Genomic DNA, 19,061 nt, shown 5'->3' on the forward strand with positions numbered 1-19,061 from the left:
AGCCAACAGAAAAGCCTTCACCGCAAGCCTCACAGCTGTATCCATGATTTCCAACGTTTGCAGCCGCATGACATCTTCAACAGCATGGCGTGAATCGCGATTCCAAATAATTCGCAATGATTTCATTCACCCTGCCGGTTCAAAGAACATATTTAAATAATCCAAGTTCCGCCAATCGACAATCCGATTTCCACCCGTGAAATTTATCACCTCCTCCAACGAACGGCGCCTCTTCGAAAACCATCCGACGTCTGGCCGTCGTGGCATATTCGCGGTCTATTTCAAGCACCAGAGCGCATCGAGCTGCGCGGTTTACCGATCGTACAACTCCCCTGAAGTAGGAGGCGCAGGTGCAGCAGGCTGTACGAACTGGTTGGCGTCTCGTTTGTATAGGTGGCCTCGCAGTTGCGACCTGGCCGATTGTCCGAAACCTGTTACCTGCGTCAAAAGCTGAATTACCTGCGCCGCGAAGCTCGTCGAGATGCGCAAAATGGCGCCGGTTTCTCCCCCACCTTCGGTACCGAGAGGACTCTTGAGGTTCCGCGATGCGACCCCACTTCTCGTATTCGAAACGCGTTGGCCGCCACTCGGTGGATCTAAATTTCCGAGATCGCACTGTACTTTGTGGACGTCCATCGAGAAGAGAGTTACCGTGCTGCGCAGAGCCAAGTTTTTAAACCAAGTGGATTTTAATTAGATCCGAACCTCCGAGCGGGAACCTTCATTAGATTTGTCGGGTGAGTCAGTTGTTACAATTAAAAGAGTTTAACGGTGATCGGTGCGCGAATTTCGGTATAGATCCGTGCGGGATCGGAATTAGTCCTCGGGTGCTTTATCGCCTTTCTTTCACGATCTTACGGCTCGTGCCGAGGCGTAGGATCCAGCTCAATGGCCGCTACGCGTCGCCGCGGTACCTGCAGTGATCGAGCGGTATTGTAGATCGTCGACTATCTTCAGACTCAAGGATGATTCTAGTTTTCTCTCATGCGTATATATAACGCTCTCAAATCTATTCTCGATGAGACCGGCGTCGTTGACGAAACGACAGCTCGCGATTTTGCTAGAGGGAATTCACACTTGTATCCTCACGAAAGAATTCGTCCCATAAATAATAACCGCTAGTGTTCGTGCGATCCGCAAACCGCATTCGTAACTCGTCGGGCTGTTATACGTGTGTCCTCTGATGTAATACCTCGCTCATTGTATGGTCATCTTCATTTTCATTGTTATTATTTTTCTTTTTTTATTTCCTCCGAGCAACGCGCATTTATCTCCAACTATTTTTAAAGTCGTTTGTACGCGGCGCGCCTGTGCCACTTGAATAAACACAACCATACTTCACATATTTTCAACCACGCGTTCGAGCGCAGATATCGTCGCTTCGTGAACGGTATTATACGTGGCGATACGTGAGGATTACTTTTTTTCAAACCCTCAACCTGCGAGCTAGAAATGAAGGCGAAACCTCGACTTTTTATAAAATTCGCAAATGTTGAAAAATTTTGCACAGCGTTATTATAATGCCTGTAACACACGTGTCACGCTGCTTTGATCTGGTGAAGTTTTGGACAAGGTCTTTCAACGCTGTGAAACTCAAGGCTGTGATTTATCCTAGAACGATGCACGGGAGGTTTTTAGTATTTGTCCTTTACCACTTGACTCGTTTTTGTCTGAATTCATTCTCTTGCAACTGCAGAACGTTGCCGAGTCAAGTATAAGCAAATACCGTCCTAGATTCTGTTTCATCAGAAAGTGTAACGTTAATTACACCGGATATCATTTCAGTGATCGTATTCCTGTACTGTCCTCGATTCGAGCAGAAAATCCGTTAAGAAGTCCAAAAACACGCGATAAAAATTAAGTAAAAAATTAATTCGCAAAAAAAATTAGATAAGCCAACACTTAGTCGCACCTGCAAAGAATCGTCCGAAGGCATCGCGAGGTGTAGTTAACTGAGGACATATCACATTGCGTACGTGCGTGTTTATTTCGCATAAATTTTATATATGAAAAAAAAAGCAAGTTGCAGTTTTAGCGCGAGTTTTTCATCCGCTGTACGGTATCGATTTATCGTTTATTAGACAGCGAGATATTATTTTTACTATTGTACTTTACGCGGAGTAATTCAATAACAATAATTTGCTTCTTTTTCGCTCTTTTTTTTACCGAGTTGGCAGAATCGCGAGGACATATCGACTCGATCCCGGTCATACGATACGTCTCGTTATACTCACAATATCCACACTCCCACATTCCATGTTTAAAATTCAATCTATAACGTTCGATAAGAATTGACAATAAATGGACAAAGAGTGGAACAAAAAACATAGCTATATACGTACAGTCTGAGAATGAGTCAGTCTCGGCAAGTTTATCAGTGACGTACGTACATTGTGGGCACACACTTTTATAAACTAGGCTCTGCTATATGCGTACCGAATCGCTGTCGTTATATTCATGGCATGTACGTACATACGTACATACCTACGAAACGTGACATGCTTTCCGATTCACCAAATTTGATAACGAATCTAACGAAATTTGTTCTATTTTTTATTTAATGTTTTAATTTGTCTTATTTACTTCTTTATTATCTCGCAGCTAGCGTCGCATTCCGTATTTCGTATTGTACGTGCGTCAGGTTTTCGGGGCGTCGCAAATTTTCGACGCGACGCGCATGCGTGAAGACCTTCAAATCTTAATTATGGCACGATGGCGCCAATCGGTGCTTGTATGTATAATTAATAGCGCGTCACTTTATCGATATCCAAAAACTGAAGGTAGAGAGAGAAGCGTCTCTTTCCTTCTTCTTCTATACATATAAGTAAGTCCTGAAATCGTCAAGAAAATCGCATATTTTTTTGCATCTTATGTCCGAGCTCTCTTGCGAATTGTTGTGATTTTTGTACCATGAAAACATACAAAATATTCTATAGCAGCAGCGACAAGATGTTAATATATGTATACGCTACTCCCTCTTTTCGATCGTTTAATCTTTTTATTTTTTTTTTTTTTTTTATTATTGCTAATTTTGAATGAATTCATTCCACCGATGAGGAACGTAATAGGACCGTGATGCACGCATTTCTGCAACCTGGTTGTAAACCCGTTTACGCTACGTATATAAGCACTTGTATTTTCTACGTATCGTGGGAGCGTTAATTAAAGTCGAATTTACATATCGAGTCTACCTTCAGCGCAAAATATTTGCTAATTTGATTGAATATAAGACGATGCTGCAACCGATCGCGAGATGGGTATATATAAATATCTATGTATGTATATGTGCGTTATATATATTCTATGCACATGATACGTTCGTTTTAGGTCCACGAATACGTGTTGTATTAACCGTACAATATACCAACCAATATATGGAGAATGTTCCAGACTTAAACACCGCGGTCCTACCTACATAGACTAAACAAATATGTGCTTTTGTTAGAGATACACAAGTTTGATAAGGGTTCTTTTTTCAGTGATAAGAACATGCGCGCGACTCGTTATCTGTAGATAAATAAATACCGTCGCTGCGGATCTCTCATAGGTAGATGTTTTTTTTATTTATTTCTGAAAAACATCTTTGTTCTTGCAAATAAACTTACAACCAACTTTTTTACTTGTAACTTACGGGACTTTATTTTATAGCGCATACAGCGTCGATGAATCGTCATAATCAAAGAATTTCTAAATCGAAAATTCACTGCAAGAAGATTACTCTGATATACTGTACAAACGGAGATGAAAAGGATAATTGAAAATCGTTCTGAAAAATGTCGAAAACCGCAATTCAGAGTGATGATAAAAGAAACCACATTCAGATAAGGCCTAACGCTTTTGCGGATAAATTATATTATCTTCCTATTTACAAAAATTACTTGCTTATATATAGAATATGTATTTTTGTGCATCATTAAGCGCGAAACTAATATAAATCGCGCAATTATTGGCCAATGACTTTTATAACGCTGCGATTTCAACACATGCTTAAGTGTAAGAGGAAAAAGTAGATAGAATAAATAGAGGTAGGAAAACGAAAAAGTTCCGCGTGACTTTGCGATTTCGATGAATAATTCGCCAATTCAGCAACTGCGTGATTCCTGTTACTGCAGAAATTACTGTAGACGCGTCAGCTAATTCGGTTTCAATATATGTATTAAATATATGTAATAAATTAATTCATCCCATGTACTTCATCAACTTCCTTGTGCACTTATATAGTGGAAGTTTCCGCGTGCGTTCATGTTCTTTGCTCACCACGTCTTTATTGTTATCTGCATAACCAATAACTTCTGTACATCGTTCTACCGTATACACGCATAAAACTTGTCATAGGTATAAAGTGAGCACCCGTTACCGCGTGCCTTTTCAAATGCTCACATATCGAGGTCACAGATGATCCTACGACTAATGCCTACCACTACAGAGAATTTTCGATCTGGTATAATATGCTCAGTTGCGCCTGCATGCGTGTCTCTGGTAAACAAACGATCACGTGCCGGTTCATTAGTTGGACTAATTACTGCCCGTAATTCATATCGTTTTGGCCAAAAGACGCCGAAAGCATAACCGAGGAATATCATAATTCGAAATTGTCAAATCACTGATTCGGTGTCAATGACTTCACCCATTATAGTAAATGCTGATACTTAAGCTCAAATTTTCCGCTCAAAATTTGCCCGGAAAATCTGAAAATTGGAAATTGATAATTTTTGTAAAATTTCTGAACTTGTAGTTTAAAAAGTAATAAAATGCCGATTCACTGAGTGTAGCGGAATTTATCTTTCAAACGCGTAACCATACTTTTACGAATTATCTCGAAGGAAATTCTGAACTCTTTGTAGAACGGCAAAATTTCTGCGCTGATTTTATTACGAGTAACCCTGAAATTTTTCGCTTAAGACCTGTTTGCGCGTGTGTTTAAGAAAGGAAGAATTGAATACGTATCGGCTGCGGCGTGAAATCGATTAACGATGAACGGACAGCAATTAATGCTAGGAAATAATGATTACGATGCCTGGTCAGTGACCATGCTGTGCAACACTAGGAATCATTAAACTTATCGATGAAATATTATATATACCTAAATATATGTGCACGCAATGAAGAGGTTCAAAGACTCGTCAACTTTATCGCATATCCGCCCTCGATGATGTATATTAATTATTTTTTATTGCACGGTTGATTTCTTTTCGTCACAGGCACAATAAGTTAATTCACCTCGCATTCAGGTTATCAAACTCGATGTTTATCGAATATCGGAGTTCGCAACGATATCAATCAATTATTCAACGCTATTACAGCGTTGAAAAGTAAATAATCTTTCCACTTGCGGCTTTGTTTTCGTATTTAATATTTAAAGCTAATAATTATTGCTATTCATTTATTTTCTCTTCAATGTTTTGTATATAATCAACCTGCAGCGAAACACAATATATTTCTTTTTCCACGGACTAAAAATATGCCGTTTGGTTTTATTTAAATAACTATTATGCATGAAATAACGTTAATACCACGGTCGAATTATAATCTGAATTAGGAGTAACTGTATGATGGCTAAAAAATAATATCTTCGCCCTTAGGAGCTGTTATCATTTCCACTTCGGTCCCTTTTTAAGAACGTGCTTGTTAGAAAAGATGAATAAATCTATTCAAAAATTAATGACATTAATCTTGTTGCTGCGAATATGAAAGGACAAAAAATTGCCAGGGTACATATGAGCAGTTTCAAAAATTAAACCATGAATGACGGAGGTTGACTACCGAAAAATCGATACACTTTATCAATTTTATCACGAGATAGCCGTGCATTGAGTATTTATCATATTATTAGATTGCGGTTTAATTCTACAGGAATCGTTTCTACAGAAAGGAATTCGAGATTCACATCAGAAATAATAATTCTGCATGAATTATGCTACAGGAGGATTTTCCTACAGAATGTTTTTCTACAAAATATTTTTTGCTACAGAATATTTCATCCGCAGAACATTGTTATACAAAATAATTGTTCGACCGAATATTTTTTTACACATTGTGTTTACGCAAGACACATTCAGAGTAATCATCAAATCGTTGAAAATCATACATTTAACCGTCAATTTCGTACGTTTTGATTCAATTTAATTTAATTTAATTTAAATTACTTTTGTATATTTTATATGCGTGCTGAATGTGTGTTGTGTTGGATATATGAAACTAGAAAACTATTCTGTACAAAAATTTCTGTACTTAGGAGTCTGTAGAACATATTCTATAAAAGATTTGCCTTGTAAAACTGATTTGTGAAAAATCGATCATCCTCCCGTATAACAGTTGCTTCGTTTCGATTATACCCGAACTTTTGTTCAAAATTGCATTTATTTTCCATTTTTTATATTAAGATAAAACTTCCCAGTTCACGAATGTGACAACTTGACAAATACTCGATGTACGATTGTTTCGTAACAGAAGTAATAAAAGGTATCGATGCTGGACCAACTAACTTGCTTAAAATCGTCGGCATAATCCGTAAGCGACGATTTTAAATCCGGCGTCATCCATCGGCCATTAAGCCCAAATCCTGGCATCGGTTGACGGGATCCTTCATTAATCCAGGAGCGAAGATGAGTGCTTACGTCGTTGATGTTGGAACGAAATCGAAGCGTTTAGTGCGTTGAGACTGACATGACGTGCGGCATACGGAACGCGGCTCGTTTCTCGGACGGATCTTGACGCGATAGTATCGCATTCCGTTGTCGGGCTTTACGATCTTCGGATTCATGGTTGTTGGTAGGGTTCAATCTGAGCCGACCCGACAAAACCACTGTGGGATCATCGCCTCGTTGCAGGCATTTCCAATCCCCATCCAATCCCTCCAGCTGAATCACTTCCATGGCGCATTCTGAAAATGTTTACAAAGAAACTGTTGAAAATACATTTTACTATAGAAATGTGTTTATGACAGAAAAATCAACGATCCGAATGCACACTCTGAATGTATTCCGAACTCTTTGTTTCAGCGCTTTTTCTAAAAAGCTTCAGTTCTGTCAAATTTTTGACATCTTTCACAGATACCACTTCAGAAATCTAACTTGACTAAATATCTAAATGTCTTCACTAGTTATTAGTTAAGTTAATACACCACGTGATCTGAAATGAAGTGAAAGAATTTCTTCCGGTTAAAATAAACTGTGATCGGCATCTGTTTCTATGCAGCTGTTTCTATATCCGTTTCCGTGTATAGAAATCTGTACGACCTCGTCCTCGTTCGTCGCTCCCACTTCTCAACTTGCATAGTCATATGTGTACACTTGTTTGCATTCGAAAAAATGTCTGGTTTGAAACTGATCGTAAACGATAGACAAAAAAAAAAATAAATAAATTAAAAAATAAAATAAGAAGCGTAAAAACATTGGAGAAAAAATAAACTGTAAGCAACTTCAAGGCTGAATAACTACATTCGGTGAAAAATTTACTCAATATGTACTTTACAGTATTGAATACAGTGACTTTTTATCCTTGATTCGCATCATTCGACAAGCAACTTGTTCGTTTCAGATGATGTGAAATTTGAAGGTAAACGAAATAAGATGGAATATTTTTTAACGTTTAACTACGACATAACACGGAACGAAGAAAATCGGTCGTATATACTTCGGGCAGGAATTTTCCTTGCCGGTGTAAAACATCGACGAGGATTGCGCGTGTATGTCTGGTTGTTGGTGAAAATTCTTGGTAGTCGAGTCAATGTAGGTTTGGTTTGAGTACTCCCAGTGAACCCCCCAACGATTGAACCAAGAAAAAACGAAAACGGAATTAATGCAAAGTTAGCTCGATTTTTTGCCTATATTGGCTGGACTATGGCGACGATACGAATAATTTCTGTAAGATTTACCGAAGCGTAAGTCCCGCTCCTTCTTCGGACCGCGTTTGCATCGGGACCACCTGCCTAGAATGGTGCTGGTGCAGGTAACTTTACCTGAAACGGTGTGCATTTGCGGTACAATTCCCTGGACAAAGGGCTGCCCGATCCACCTGGCGCGTTTCCCCAGAAACGAAGTTACCTGGCATCCCTCACCACGGTTGTAGAAGCGGCCTCTTCGTCCAAACCCTGCGTTTTCCACTAAATTCTAAGAAACCTTTAACTTTAACGTGCGGGCATTGAGATGTCGAGTGCTCGCAACTCGTGCAAAAATACGTTCGCCGAAATTGAATTTCGCGATAAGTACGCGTCGCTGGCTCACTGGAACCTGATAATTACGTCACTGCAGCGTCGCCGTGTCGCGCTTCTAATCTCGTGACACAGCTGTCGGAGCCTCGCACAGGTTCGTATTCGCGAATTCGCTAAATCAGGCTGTGAAATATTGACTTGAAAATTGTTTTCCAACAAAAAAAGATTTCCCAAGTCGATTTATTTTGCCATAAAACGTCTTGGTATACGTTAACTCAAAATCTTATCACAAGAAATGGAATTTACGTATGTCCGGAGATTGCGGTTTAAGATATTCTTCCAACGAAGGGTTCAAGTTTTTCGTTTCGTCGATGTTAAAATTTCTTTCTTTTTGTACAGCCAAGCAAACTTTCAACTTTTCAACCTTCGATATACAATCCGCAGCGGTTTTTGCGGTGTCGGTGATCGTTTCGCCGAAACGATTATCTTCAAAGAATTTTCTACCCTGCAGAACCGACAAATGCACTTTAACATACACAGTCTGTAAAAAGTATAAAGTTTGCGGTATAACGTGTATATTTTATCTTCTCAGAGGATTGGAATGAATAATGATCGTTTATGTCTTGCCACGCAGTGCGAACTCTTTGAACTCTGTGTAAGAATTCACGAAAACACAAATTCCAAAAATATAAAGGGATAGCTTCATGTTCGACGTCACTTCCGTTCCGTTACAATTTCCACCTTCTTTTCGGGGCTTGATTATTTGACAACAAATTCAATTAGAATCCGAGATTTTTGAATCAACTTTTTTATCGACTTCAAGTGTTGCTTTGTTGCTGTTACACTTCATACACCTTGTTGTCTGTGTATAATAATTGTGAAGATTTAAAATTGATTACTCGACTTCTTATTTCCTTCAAATTGAATCATATTAAGTCAATTTTCTTGTAGTAGATTACACTCGACGAGATAACAGAACGACTTGAAGATTGGTATCAACGTTGATACATTGTGACCGTAATTACTCTGAAATTACACTGAAAATTAATGTCGCATATTACATGATAATATTCTGGAAAACATGATTTTTCAATCTTATAAAGGCAAGAGTCACTCGCATATATGTGTAATTGAGCTGGTATTATTCGAGTAGAAAATCGAGTTCTTTAGAAAATTAAGCGTACTCGTCGATATGGTAAAAATCCTTGGAATACATATCATGCACCAATATTCCAAAAAAAAAAAAAAAAAAAAACAATCACAATTATTCCCACAAACGTAATCGCAAAAACAAACTAGGGCGAAAAATTGGCCGTCTCGAAGAATTTCTAGAAATTCAAGTTTGCCATTCGAGACTGCTTATTAGATATTCAGAAATGACTGGTGACTTATTATAGACCTTTGTGACCAGTAATGGGTATCAAACTCTATGGCCGTTACCTTGCACTGGAATTAACAAAAACATGCATCGTTGCAGATGTGAAAACAGTACGGAGCGTTGTCACACCTGCACATTGCGCAAAGCAAAGGTGTCGGATAACCGCGAAGCAGGATCCGCTAAATAATGTGCAACCTGCTACGAAAAAAATACCTATTGTTGCTAACGATACCGAGACACATGCACCCACATACGAATCTCTTACGCAACTTCGCGTTCCACTCTATAATTCTATACATTACACCAATTACACTCGTAATTCATTTCCTCTTTATACAGCGAGAAACAGAATAGTCTAAATTTTCCAAATCTACGGACGGATTGCTTTGAACTGTGATGTGATATTGGCGAAGTAAACAAAATGTGTTGCAATTCAAGAGAACGAGAAAGTCCAAGCACCTAAAACTTCACATTTAGTCGACTTGATTTCAATTTGATTGATGTGAATTTTAAGTCGATACTTTTATTCGGCTCAATGGAAGTATGATTTGTAACAAATATATATATGTCATTGGTTTAACCGAAACTCTTTTTACGGTCGCTGCAGGGTTTATTTGTCGTCGGTATAATATATTAATACCCGTTAAGAACAGCGGATGAAATACCCTCTGATACTTTTACTTATCGAATAAAAAGATAATTGTTACAGTCATTCGCTTGGTGATTATAATGATAGAGAACCGAGAATGCGACTGACTCATTTTTTTTTCTCCTTCGGCTTTCTTTTCTCGTCAACGACGCGATTGCCGCGGGTGTTTATACATCCTTGAATCAAATCGCTGATCTCCGCAGCTTATATAGGTACATACCTAGAGCTGCTGTGGAAAGAAACACAAATCTTGCCACTCACGTGAGACCTGCGTAGGAGATAAGGAGGAAACATCAGGTACCGCGAATCCGTAGCCGTCATCATCTTCGTGGCAAGAGCGTGCTTGCATCATTCATATATCCGTACTAGGTGTTAAAATTGCGGGGCGAGACGATTTCCGACTTCGAAATTGTACTCGGCGATTTTTAAGATAACACGAACGTGACGCTGTTTCTTTTAGAACCTGTTTACGCAAGTTTATTCCGATGAACGGATGAATGAATTGTTCGAATTCGTTGTGTTCCTGTTATAATGACACCGCACATGTCGTTGATCACCTTGAACACTAGTTGTGAGGAAAAAAAAATGACCTCGATGCAGAGAATTCATCTCGCGCAATATGGCACTTTGTTAGCTTTCCTCGTTTAAGTGATTGACAAGTTATGTATATAATACGTGATGAAGATGAGCGTTCCGTGGCTCTTAGGAGAAGGCACGAAGACTCGAGTATCAAATAACTTTGCCCAGGGGAGGAGATGTCGAATCATCGAATCAGGGTCCGAAGTTCGAGGAAGTTGAAATCCGTGCCAAGATACAATGACTCGTTTGCACACGAAAATCTGTATTATAAATTAATAATATTCGTTTTAAACGGACACGCGGGCAAAGTTTGAAACGGTACAAGTCGTGTAAGTGATAAATTGGTAATCTTGATACCGATATCCCAAGGCCTAGTCATCTGGCTGATAAAACGAATGCTTGATAATTGTGTGAATATGTGTTCCACTGACTCAGGTCACACATATCGATGCGCAGTTGCTACGTCAAATTGAACGTTTATAGAATTGCGTATTATCGCGCTATTGGCGAATCATATGTATGTATTAACCGCCATCTTAGGTGAAGTAAAATCAACTTATAAATGAGACATCCACACCAAGCTGACCTACGCGTGACCCTTACCATCGAAGTGTACAAAAATAAAAAATCATCTATCACTGAGTTTTAGATCTTTCTATATCCGTGGTTTAAAAAATTTTTTAAACTCAGTGAAAATTTTTATTTTGTGTACACTCTACGCCATACTTAAAAATAAATAACATCGCCGATGGCGAGGGTCAGATATATGTTGATTTGAGGTGGAATGCCTCAAATATATGTCGCACTATACGCATAGATCGAATTTTACAACGAGCACCTGCAAGCATCGTTTGATGCTTCGTTTTACTATTCACTGGTCGGATAGTACCGGTGAATTTTAAGCTATTCCACACGCAATAGACTCAACCGGTTATGCGAATGTGGAGTGTGTGATGATTAACCCACGTGAATTATCTTTGCAGACTAGAATATGTATTTCGCAAGCAGGATATTATGCGCGTTATTATGCTGATCGAGGAATTTCGAATCGTTAGTAACTGCAAACATAGAAAAGAAAAATACCGATTGGAATTTCGCTTTAACGCTAACGTGGATACATAAAGTGAAAATATTCAATAAATTGTCGATGTATTCGGATGAGTTTATTTCATCAACACTAGTCGGCACTTGGTCCTTAATATCATCAAACTCTTTCTCTTTGCGATGAGACGTAAATACATATTACATGCATAGGTATACTGCAGACTGATCAAACCGATTAGTATTTTCAAGATATTGAGCAATCGATCTGTAGATCACGATAACGACAGAAAATGTTTACAATAGACTTGTGTGTTTGTTTAGATACAGCTGATATGTGAGTCACAATTATAGCCTGGAGGGTGAGAAATTAATGTTTTAAGAGCCGCAATAAGGTTCCGTGAAAAATATTACAAGGATAATCATTTCAAGCAGTCATTTCAGTCGCGAGGAGACTAATCAGACTAAAATGGTTAGGGCAAATATAATACGAGGAAACATACGTCCCACGCTTGTATTTGAATAAAAGATTTGCAACGGTCTGGCTGCTTTGCCAGGAACATTATACAGGAACGTGTCACGCGTTCTGCCGAGTTCCCTGCAACGTCTGTCGAACTATTATAGCCACATGACCATGAGGAAACTTCTAATTCCTAGGTATATCTCGTTCTCAGCAGTTGGAATTATAAAACTCACGTGAATTGGAGAGATAACGTTTCGCGAACAACCAAATAAAATAAGTACACCGCCATGAACGAATGTTTGCATAAGTAATTGACACACAGCTATTGTACGAAGATTAAAAAAATATTCGCAATATCGGCATATACTAGTCATTTTGTATCACAATTAGTTATAAAAAAACTGCGCTTCGCTTGAAGGAATTACATGCGAAATGTTGTTAAGTTTCTTATTTTATCAAGTTATCAACTGGATCGCAAATGAAATTCGTGTCAATATACTGAATCGAAACAAAATCGTGCTCCAAATTGTCGTGCTAATGCTTCTCCTCGTTACTGACTGCAAAGTCTTGAAATATTGTTCGACCAGATGATTCGAGATAACTTTAAAGCTATTTAGCAATATCTATGAACTGAAAACCTAAACTTCACCCTCGAGAAATAAGGAATGCCAGAACTTTCTACGTCTGTTGATAGTGACTGATGTCCATTTGGTTGTTTAAAAAAAATTGACGTCGTTATCAAGAAACCCTAAAAAATGGAATTTTGGTGTCAAACTTTAGAGGGTGGTTTTACTTTTGAAACAACCGAATTAGTACACGCAAGAGTATGCATGTCTGACGCTTTTTGACGTACTACAACACATCACAGAATAATGAAAATCGGCGAGGTACATCTTGGATATACTTTCCTAGTCAGTGCTCTCGAAGAATGTGCGTGGAAATGACTTTAGAAGAAAACATAATTGACGTATAATTTGATTTACCGAATATTCAACCAGCAAACGTCTATAACTTGAAAAAAACTTATGTTCAGATCCTGCGTAAAGATGAAGCAAGGAGCAGCTTTGCTGCTGGTGGTGATCTTTACGATCACCGCCGGAGTCATGCCAACTTTGGTACCGACTGGAAGTCCGCCTCCACCACCCACCGGAACTCCACCTCCACCACCGACCGGAAGACCACCTGCACCACCGACCGGAAGTCCACCTCCACCGCCAACGGGAAATCCACCTCCACCGCCAACGGGAAATCCACCTCCACCGCCCCCACCCCCGAATAATGGTAGCTCACCACCTTCGTCAGCGTCTCTACCCGCACTATCCATGATGAAGAAGGACGCACCATGGCGCGTTGCGGGTCTGCTAAACCCACAGGAGATGCTCCTGCAGGAGATCCGCTCGTTGGACGAGGAAACGCTTGTCGACAAGGTCAGTGAGAAATTTTTGAGGCGCCTGTTTCTCGTAGTTATATGATTAAGTGATGACGACTGTTATTTGTGACGTTCACAGGTCCAGGAGGAAAATATCGAAACATTGAAAGTTAACGGTAAGAGTGATAAGATACCAGTATTACCCGAGCTTGTAGACGAGGAATCAAACGTTGTCATTCCATCGGAACCTGTCGGAAAGCCAGATCCCGAGAAGGATGCCGTGAAGGAGCTGATGGAGGATGAGGACTTGAAGTACAACGAGACTGAGGATATTCTGATGGCCGACGACATGGAGTGGGACCTTGAGGATGAGGACGCTCTTGACGATGAGCTTGACGAAGACGAAGAGATTCTCTTCGACCAAGACTGCCCCACGGATTGTTCGTGCTCTACTGGACACATGACCGTAAAGTCAGTTAGGTAAACCTATCCTCGAAGGAGGAAGAATGATTTTTATATATTACACGTACCTTTCTCCGAACAATCACTGACCCGTCGTTGTTACTTTGATATTACAGATGTACCAAGTTCAACAAAGAACAGTCTTTCGGTATGGACGTTGCTCTTCTTAAAATCGAAAATGGACCGGAGCTTAAACTGGGCCCACACGACCTGCGCGAAAAGGATCTGCAACAGTTGTCGGCTTTCTCGGTTGTCAATACCACCATTGCCGAATTTCACAGGAGCGCATTTGACGGCCTCGTGGACTTGTTCTCCGTTAACCTGACTGGAAACGGATTAATGGACATACCTCCCGACGCTTTCGAGAACAACACACAGCTCAATCTTTTGACTATATCCGGGAATCCCCTGCAGTACACTCAGGGAAAAGACAATCCCTTCGCCAAGTACTTCTTGGACGCGCCCAGCGTAACTGAATTCGATTTCTCCAACAATTATCTCCCCCGTATCTTGCCGACTACTTTTGTAAGGATGCCGCAACTGGTCTATCTTAGCCTCAGAGCGAACAGGCTCAGGGCTGTTGAACGAGCGATTTTCACCCCTCTGATTGAATTGGATGAAATTGACCTATCCCACAACCAACTCAGCGGTTTTCCGTCCGATGTGTTCGACGACAACGAATATCTTGAAGTACTGAGAATTGCCGGTTAGTGTTTATGCTGTTACTCTTTTTCTTCTTCTCACTGCTTGACACTTTAGCCTTTTCAACATGATACGTAAATTTTCATAATGAATTTTAATTCAGGAAACAATTTCACGAGTCTGGCGAGCATCAAGACTTCAACAATCAGCATACTCGACGCGTCCAAAAACAGGATCAAAACTATCGGCAAGTCTGACCTTAGCGCCCTTACCGAACTCGAAGAACTCTACATCAGGTCAAACGGTCTCAAGAGGATTCACCAACATGCGTTTGCGGACTTGGTTAATCTGAGACGCCTTGATATCAGCGACAACAAGCTGAATACATTGACGGAACATCATTTGAGGACCAATATTCGCCTCGAATCTCTTGTCATGAATGACAATCCCGGTTTGGAAACTTTACCGGTATTCAAATCACAGGCGGGCACCTTCAGGTATACTTTTACACATACCCATGTTTCTTGTTTGTTTATCGCGTGTCAAACAATTGACAATAATATTTTTATTCGGTATTGCAGCCTCGAAAAATTCGAGTGTGCTGATTGTGGACTTTTGGACCTGGAGCCAGGAACCTTTGACCCTATGATTGCGTTGCGTCACCTCAATCTAGCAAGAAACCGACTAAGCCGTTTGCCGAGAGGGCTCCTCAGAAGCATGTCAGCACTAAAAGAATTGGACCTTTCTGACAACCTGTTCAACGCTCTGGAAGTCGACACGTTCCAAGGAGCAAGGTCTCTGACGAAACTGAACCTCGCTGGAAACCCACTGATCACTCTTCAAGTTGCGCCATTCCTGCTCATTCCAAACTTGGAACGATTAGACGTTAGCAGGTGCGGTTTGGACAGAATCTGGAGCGAAAATGTCGTGCCGCTTCCACACCTGAGGTGAGTTAATTCGGTAGGCCTTGTCAGATTTCCTTGAACCGTATTCCGTATTTGGATACTCGTTACGCCGACTGATAATCTGGTTTCGCAACAGGTACCTGTTGGCTCGTGGCAACCGAATCGAGCAAATCAGCGTCGGTGACTTGCAGGCGACCCCTCATCTCTCCGGCCTCGATATCTCCAATAATCCTCTCGCTTGTGACCAGGAGTTCAATGCCGCTATTCAATGGCTGATTGACCACGGTGTCGATCCCAGTGACACCCTGCGCTACGTAAGCAATTACGCTCTCGACGACTACACCGATGCCAGCGATCTGGGCGAGTGGAAAGACATAGCGAAGGTGGTCTGCGACAGCATGGAGGGTGGACCTCCTCTGAGACCTCTCCCGCGTAGACCAAACACGCCGAATAACGTTAATGATTTCAAGCCACCAATCGGTGACCTAGATGAACTAGCTGGCCAGGTCAGTTTCCACTTTCTGCATTGAGGTGCTTCACCAATTTTCGCATCAGTGCGCAGATGAAAAAATGTCATTTGAAACGTGTAACAGAAAAGAAAGAGAGAGTGAATGGACATTATTCGCGTTCTTTTACCTTGTATAAGCGTCCATCACCCGCAAGCAAAAACAGTTCCTGTAGTTACAAAACCATTTTTTTCAGGCGTTCGATGAAGGTCGCGCACAGAAGGACGAGCAGCTGGAGGATGCCTGGTTATCCCAGGAATCGGAATATGAGGAATATGGCGCAGTCGCTGAGCACTATCAGCCTTGGTACGCGGGAGTCGTGTGGCCCGTGCTTACCGTCATCCTGGTGACTCTCGCAGTCGTGCTTTTGGTGGCGAACCTCGCCATGTGTCTTTCGAAGCGGCGAGGTCGTGGTCCCGTGATTCGGGCCCCGATGATTCTGCGCCCCGGACTGATCGACAACAAGAACTGTGGTCTGGTCTACAAGCCACTTCAAGAGGAGATTCCGACCCCGCATATGCCGAAGCGGGGAAGCTTCTACTCGAGCAGCACCTTCCATTACGATAAGATTGTCCCCGAGAGCGTCTAGACAATCCCAAGGACGTTTTCACTATCCAACACCTTGAGCTAGCTGAGGTTTCAAGAGCAAACGGCTCCGGACAACATGAAGGCCACTTTTCACAGGGCAGTAATATGCTCGAACAAAAATACCCTTTTTGAGATTTACAGCAACGACTTATAAAGTGACGTCCTAACTATTGATTTTGAAACTTGCGTACAGCTGGAACAATGTCAGCTTCTCGGCTGCTCACCGGAGAGAAAATGAGAAGACAAAAAGAGAAGCAATTATGAAAGTGATACTTTTTTGAATTGGACTGCACCAAAAAATTTACCGTTTCGATCTCTCTTCATTATTTTTTTATGTATTACAAGGCAAAAAAAAATAAATAACAAAAATAACTTCCACAAATACAAACGCACAACGCACGTGCGCGGTAATGGCAACTTATTGATGATAAATAAATCTATGACTATTTGCTTTGGATCCTTGTGACCACTAGAACTGCTACACCAGTCAGACTGACTGGTCTTTAAAAATATGTAATAATAGAATATGTTTATGCCAATATGATGTGTAATTTTTTTATTATTAGTTATTTTTTGAAGACGAGTTTCTGTAGTTCCAGTGTTAATAACGCGTGATGACGAACAAAGACTAGCTAGAGCCAACGAGTTTTAAGCAATGAAATTTTTCGAACACTTATTCCCGAATTATTTCGACTAATTTCGCCACATCGAGTACTAATTTTACAGAACAAGGTAAAGGTATTTAAATTTGCTATGCGATAGATGGATATATGAATAAATTCGTAAAATGTTACGTCGTCTTTATTATTATCCGTATTTACCAATTGTCAAATGCTAATTTTCGAAATATACCCGTTTCGACTAATTCTGTTATGAATTCTCGCGTAGTCAATATAGCCAGCTACATGCAAACAATAAAAAGATAACACTAACGATCTAGAATGAATTCCGACGGCATACATGAATTTAACCTGAAATGGTGGTAGTGTTGAAAGTAGTAACAGTATGGAGCTGTCTGAGCGTAGTAATTCTATTTTACTAGAGACCACGCAATTATTATGAATTATGCATATTTCATTAATTATTTTGTTTACTATAATATGTATTAATAAGGACTAAGAATTGATACCCTTAGTATTTAGTAGATTATACAATATACATACTTTCTACTTGCTGTAAATATTACATAATATATTAATAAAGTATTAATTTAGTGAAGCATCAGTGATGATTTTAATTACCCTGCCAATTTAGTGCTTCCCTAAAAAATTATAATTGGAAAGTCTATCCTCAAAGACTCAATGGAAGAAATATTCTTGCCAAATATTTATTTACCCCCTTCTTGTTATTTCTTGTTGTTCAGTGTTGTTAAAACAAATATTTCGATACCCGATATATGGCTGCATAAGTAAAATATTGTATTAATTTTTCCAGTAATTTTTCAATGCAACTGACTAAATATGTCATGCTAATTGGGACGTGAAAAAAAAAATTGGAAATAATGTTAACTGCTGTTATAATATAAAAAACGTGTGTGGCCGTCGCGGGACGCAAAGTAGAACGAACTTCTTGGCCGTTTTTATATTTTTATATTTAATTTATGTCAAGTGGAATACATCGATGGATGCTAATGGTTGAGTGAAATAATAAAAAATTTTCATACCTCTAATTGCATTGAACTCGTGTGACGGATTCGTATGACGGTTTCATCGATTCACTCTCCATACAGATGGGCGCGATAAGACGTTCCTTCAAAAGTAGGGCAGTTCCCAGAGAGGCATGAAATTTGAGCTGCAATGTCATTTTTGGATTAGTTATTTACTTTTATCATGATTCACTTTTGTATATTACAAAAATATAAGACAAAACAAATGTGCAACGCACCTACTCTACACGTAAGACTTGTCCAAATATAATTATAATTTTTGTTTAACAAACTTAAATATGACATGGAATTTAGAATTACAACGGCAAACCACTTTTGCTCGAGAATGGCAAGTAACACAAATACATACGTCCTCGACAAAATTGATGATAGTTTACCTCAAATTGAATTAAAATTATCAGATAAGGTGCAAACAAGTCACACATCGAAAGAACCTAGCAAACTCAAGGACTAACGAAAATGTGTTCTTTAATTAATTTTAGATCAACATTCTACACACCTACAATAACACGACGTCAAGAAAACATGAAGCCAGCTGTAACGCTCAGAAAAATATAACAGTCTCTATAACGATAACGAAAAATACACCGAATCGCTTTTCGAAGTGCAGTCAATATAGATTTTAAAGGTGTCTCCATTAGGTATACGTCACGTGTAATCT

The 19,061-nt window shown here is 39.8% G+C and overlaps 2 protein-coding genes across 10 annotated transcripts in view; one reads left to right on the forward strand and one right to left on the reverse strand.

Moving 5' to 3' along the window:
- LOC124302558 (heparan-sulfate 6-O-sulfotransferase 2) overlaps window positions 1-19,061 on the reverse strand; it is a 44,718-nt gene that overhangs the window by 2,836 nt on the left and 22,821 nt on the right. For 2 of the 7 annotated variants that reach the window (XM_046758842.1, XM_046758844.1), the window contains one exon: window positions 18,398-18,525. In XM_046758842.1, coding sequence (XP_046614798.1) covers window positions 18,400-18,525 — 126 coding nt within the window. In that variant the 3' untranslated portion in view covers window positions 18,398-18,399. Of the gene's footprint in view, window positions 1-5,601; window positions 6,884-7,876; window positions 8,112-18,123; window positions 18,526-19,061 lie in introns of those variants that run through there. The other 5 variants (XR_006907728.1, XR_006907727.1, XM_046758843.1 and 2 more) reach the window with 5 other exon arrangements.
- LOC124302556 (uncharacterized) lies at window positions 560-17,958 on the forward strand. Of its 3 annotated transcripts, XM_046758837.1 has the most exons (9): window positions 561-737; window positions 13,296-13,689; window positions 13,771-13,807; window positions 13,895-14,111; window positions 14,210-14,799; window positions 14,899-15,232; window positions 15,317-15,682; window positions 15,777-16,146; window positions 16,343-17,958. In XM_046758837.1, exons 2-9 carry the CDS (start codon window positions 13,309-13,311, stop codon window positions 16,733-16,735), a joined length of 2,688 nt encoding a protein of 895 aa, XP_046614793.1. In that variant the 5' UTR covers window positions 561-737; window positions 13,296-13,308; the 3' UTR covers window positions 16,736-17,958. The 3 variants fall into 3 exon arrangements, with proteins under 3 accessions (XP_046614792.1, XP_046614793.1, XP_046614791.1); XM_046758836.1 differs by having other exon boundaries at window positions 560-737; window positions 13,771-14,102; XM_046758835.1 differs by having other exon boundaries at window positions 13,771-14,111.

Source organism: Neodiprion virginianus, chromosome 4, assembly GCF_021901495.1.
Source record: "Neodiprion virginianus isolate iyNeoVirg1 chromosome 4, iyNeoVirg1.1, whole genome shotgun sequence".
Taxonomy (NCBI): Eukaryota; Metazoa; Arthropoda; class Insecta; order Hymenoptera; family Diprionidae; genus Neodiprion; species Neodiprion virginianus.

Bases quoted from the DNA above. Each gene is read 5' to 3' on its own strand.
- LOC124302556 (XM_046758835.1), top strand. From the start codon at position 13,309: ATGAAGCAAGGAGCAGCTTTGCTGCTGGTGGTGATCTTTACGATCACC. The intron at 14,800-14,898 runs GTTAGTGTTTAT...ATTTTAATTCAG, and splicing joins TGAAGTACTGAGAATTGCCG to GAAACAATTTCACGAGTCTG. The intron at 15,683-15,776 runs GTGAGTTAATTC...GTTTCGCAACAG, and splicing joins GTGCCGCTTCCACACCTGAG to GTACCTGTTGGCTCGTGGCA.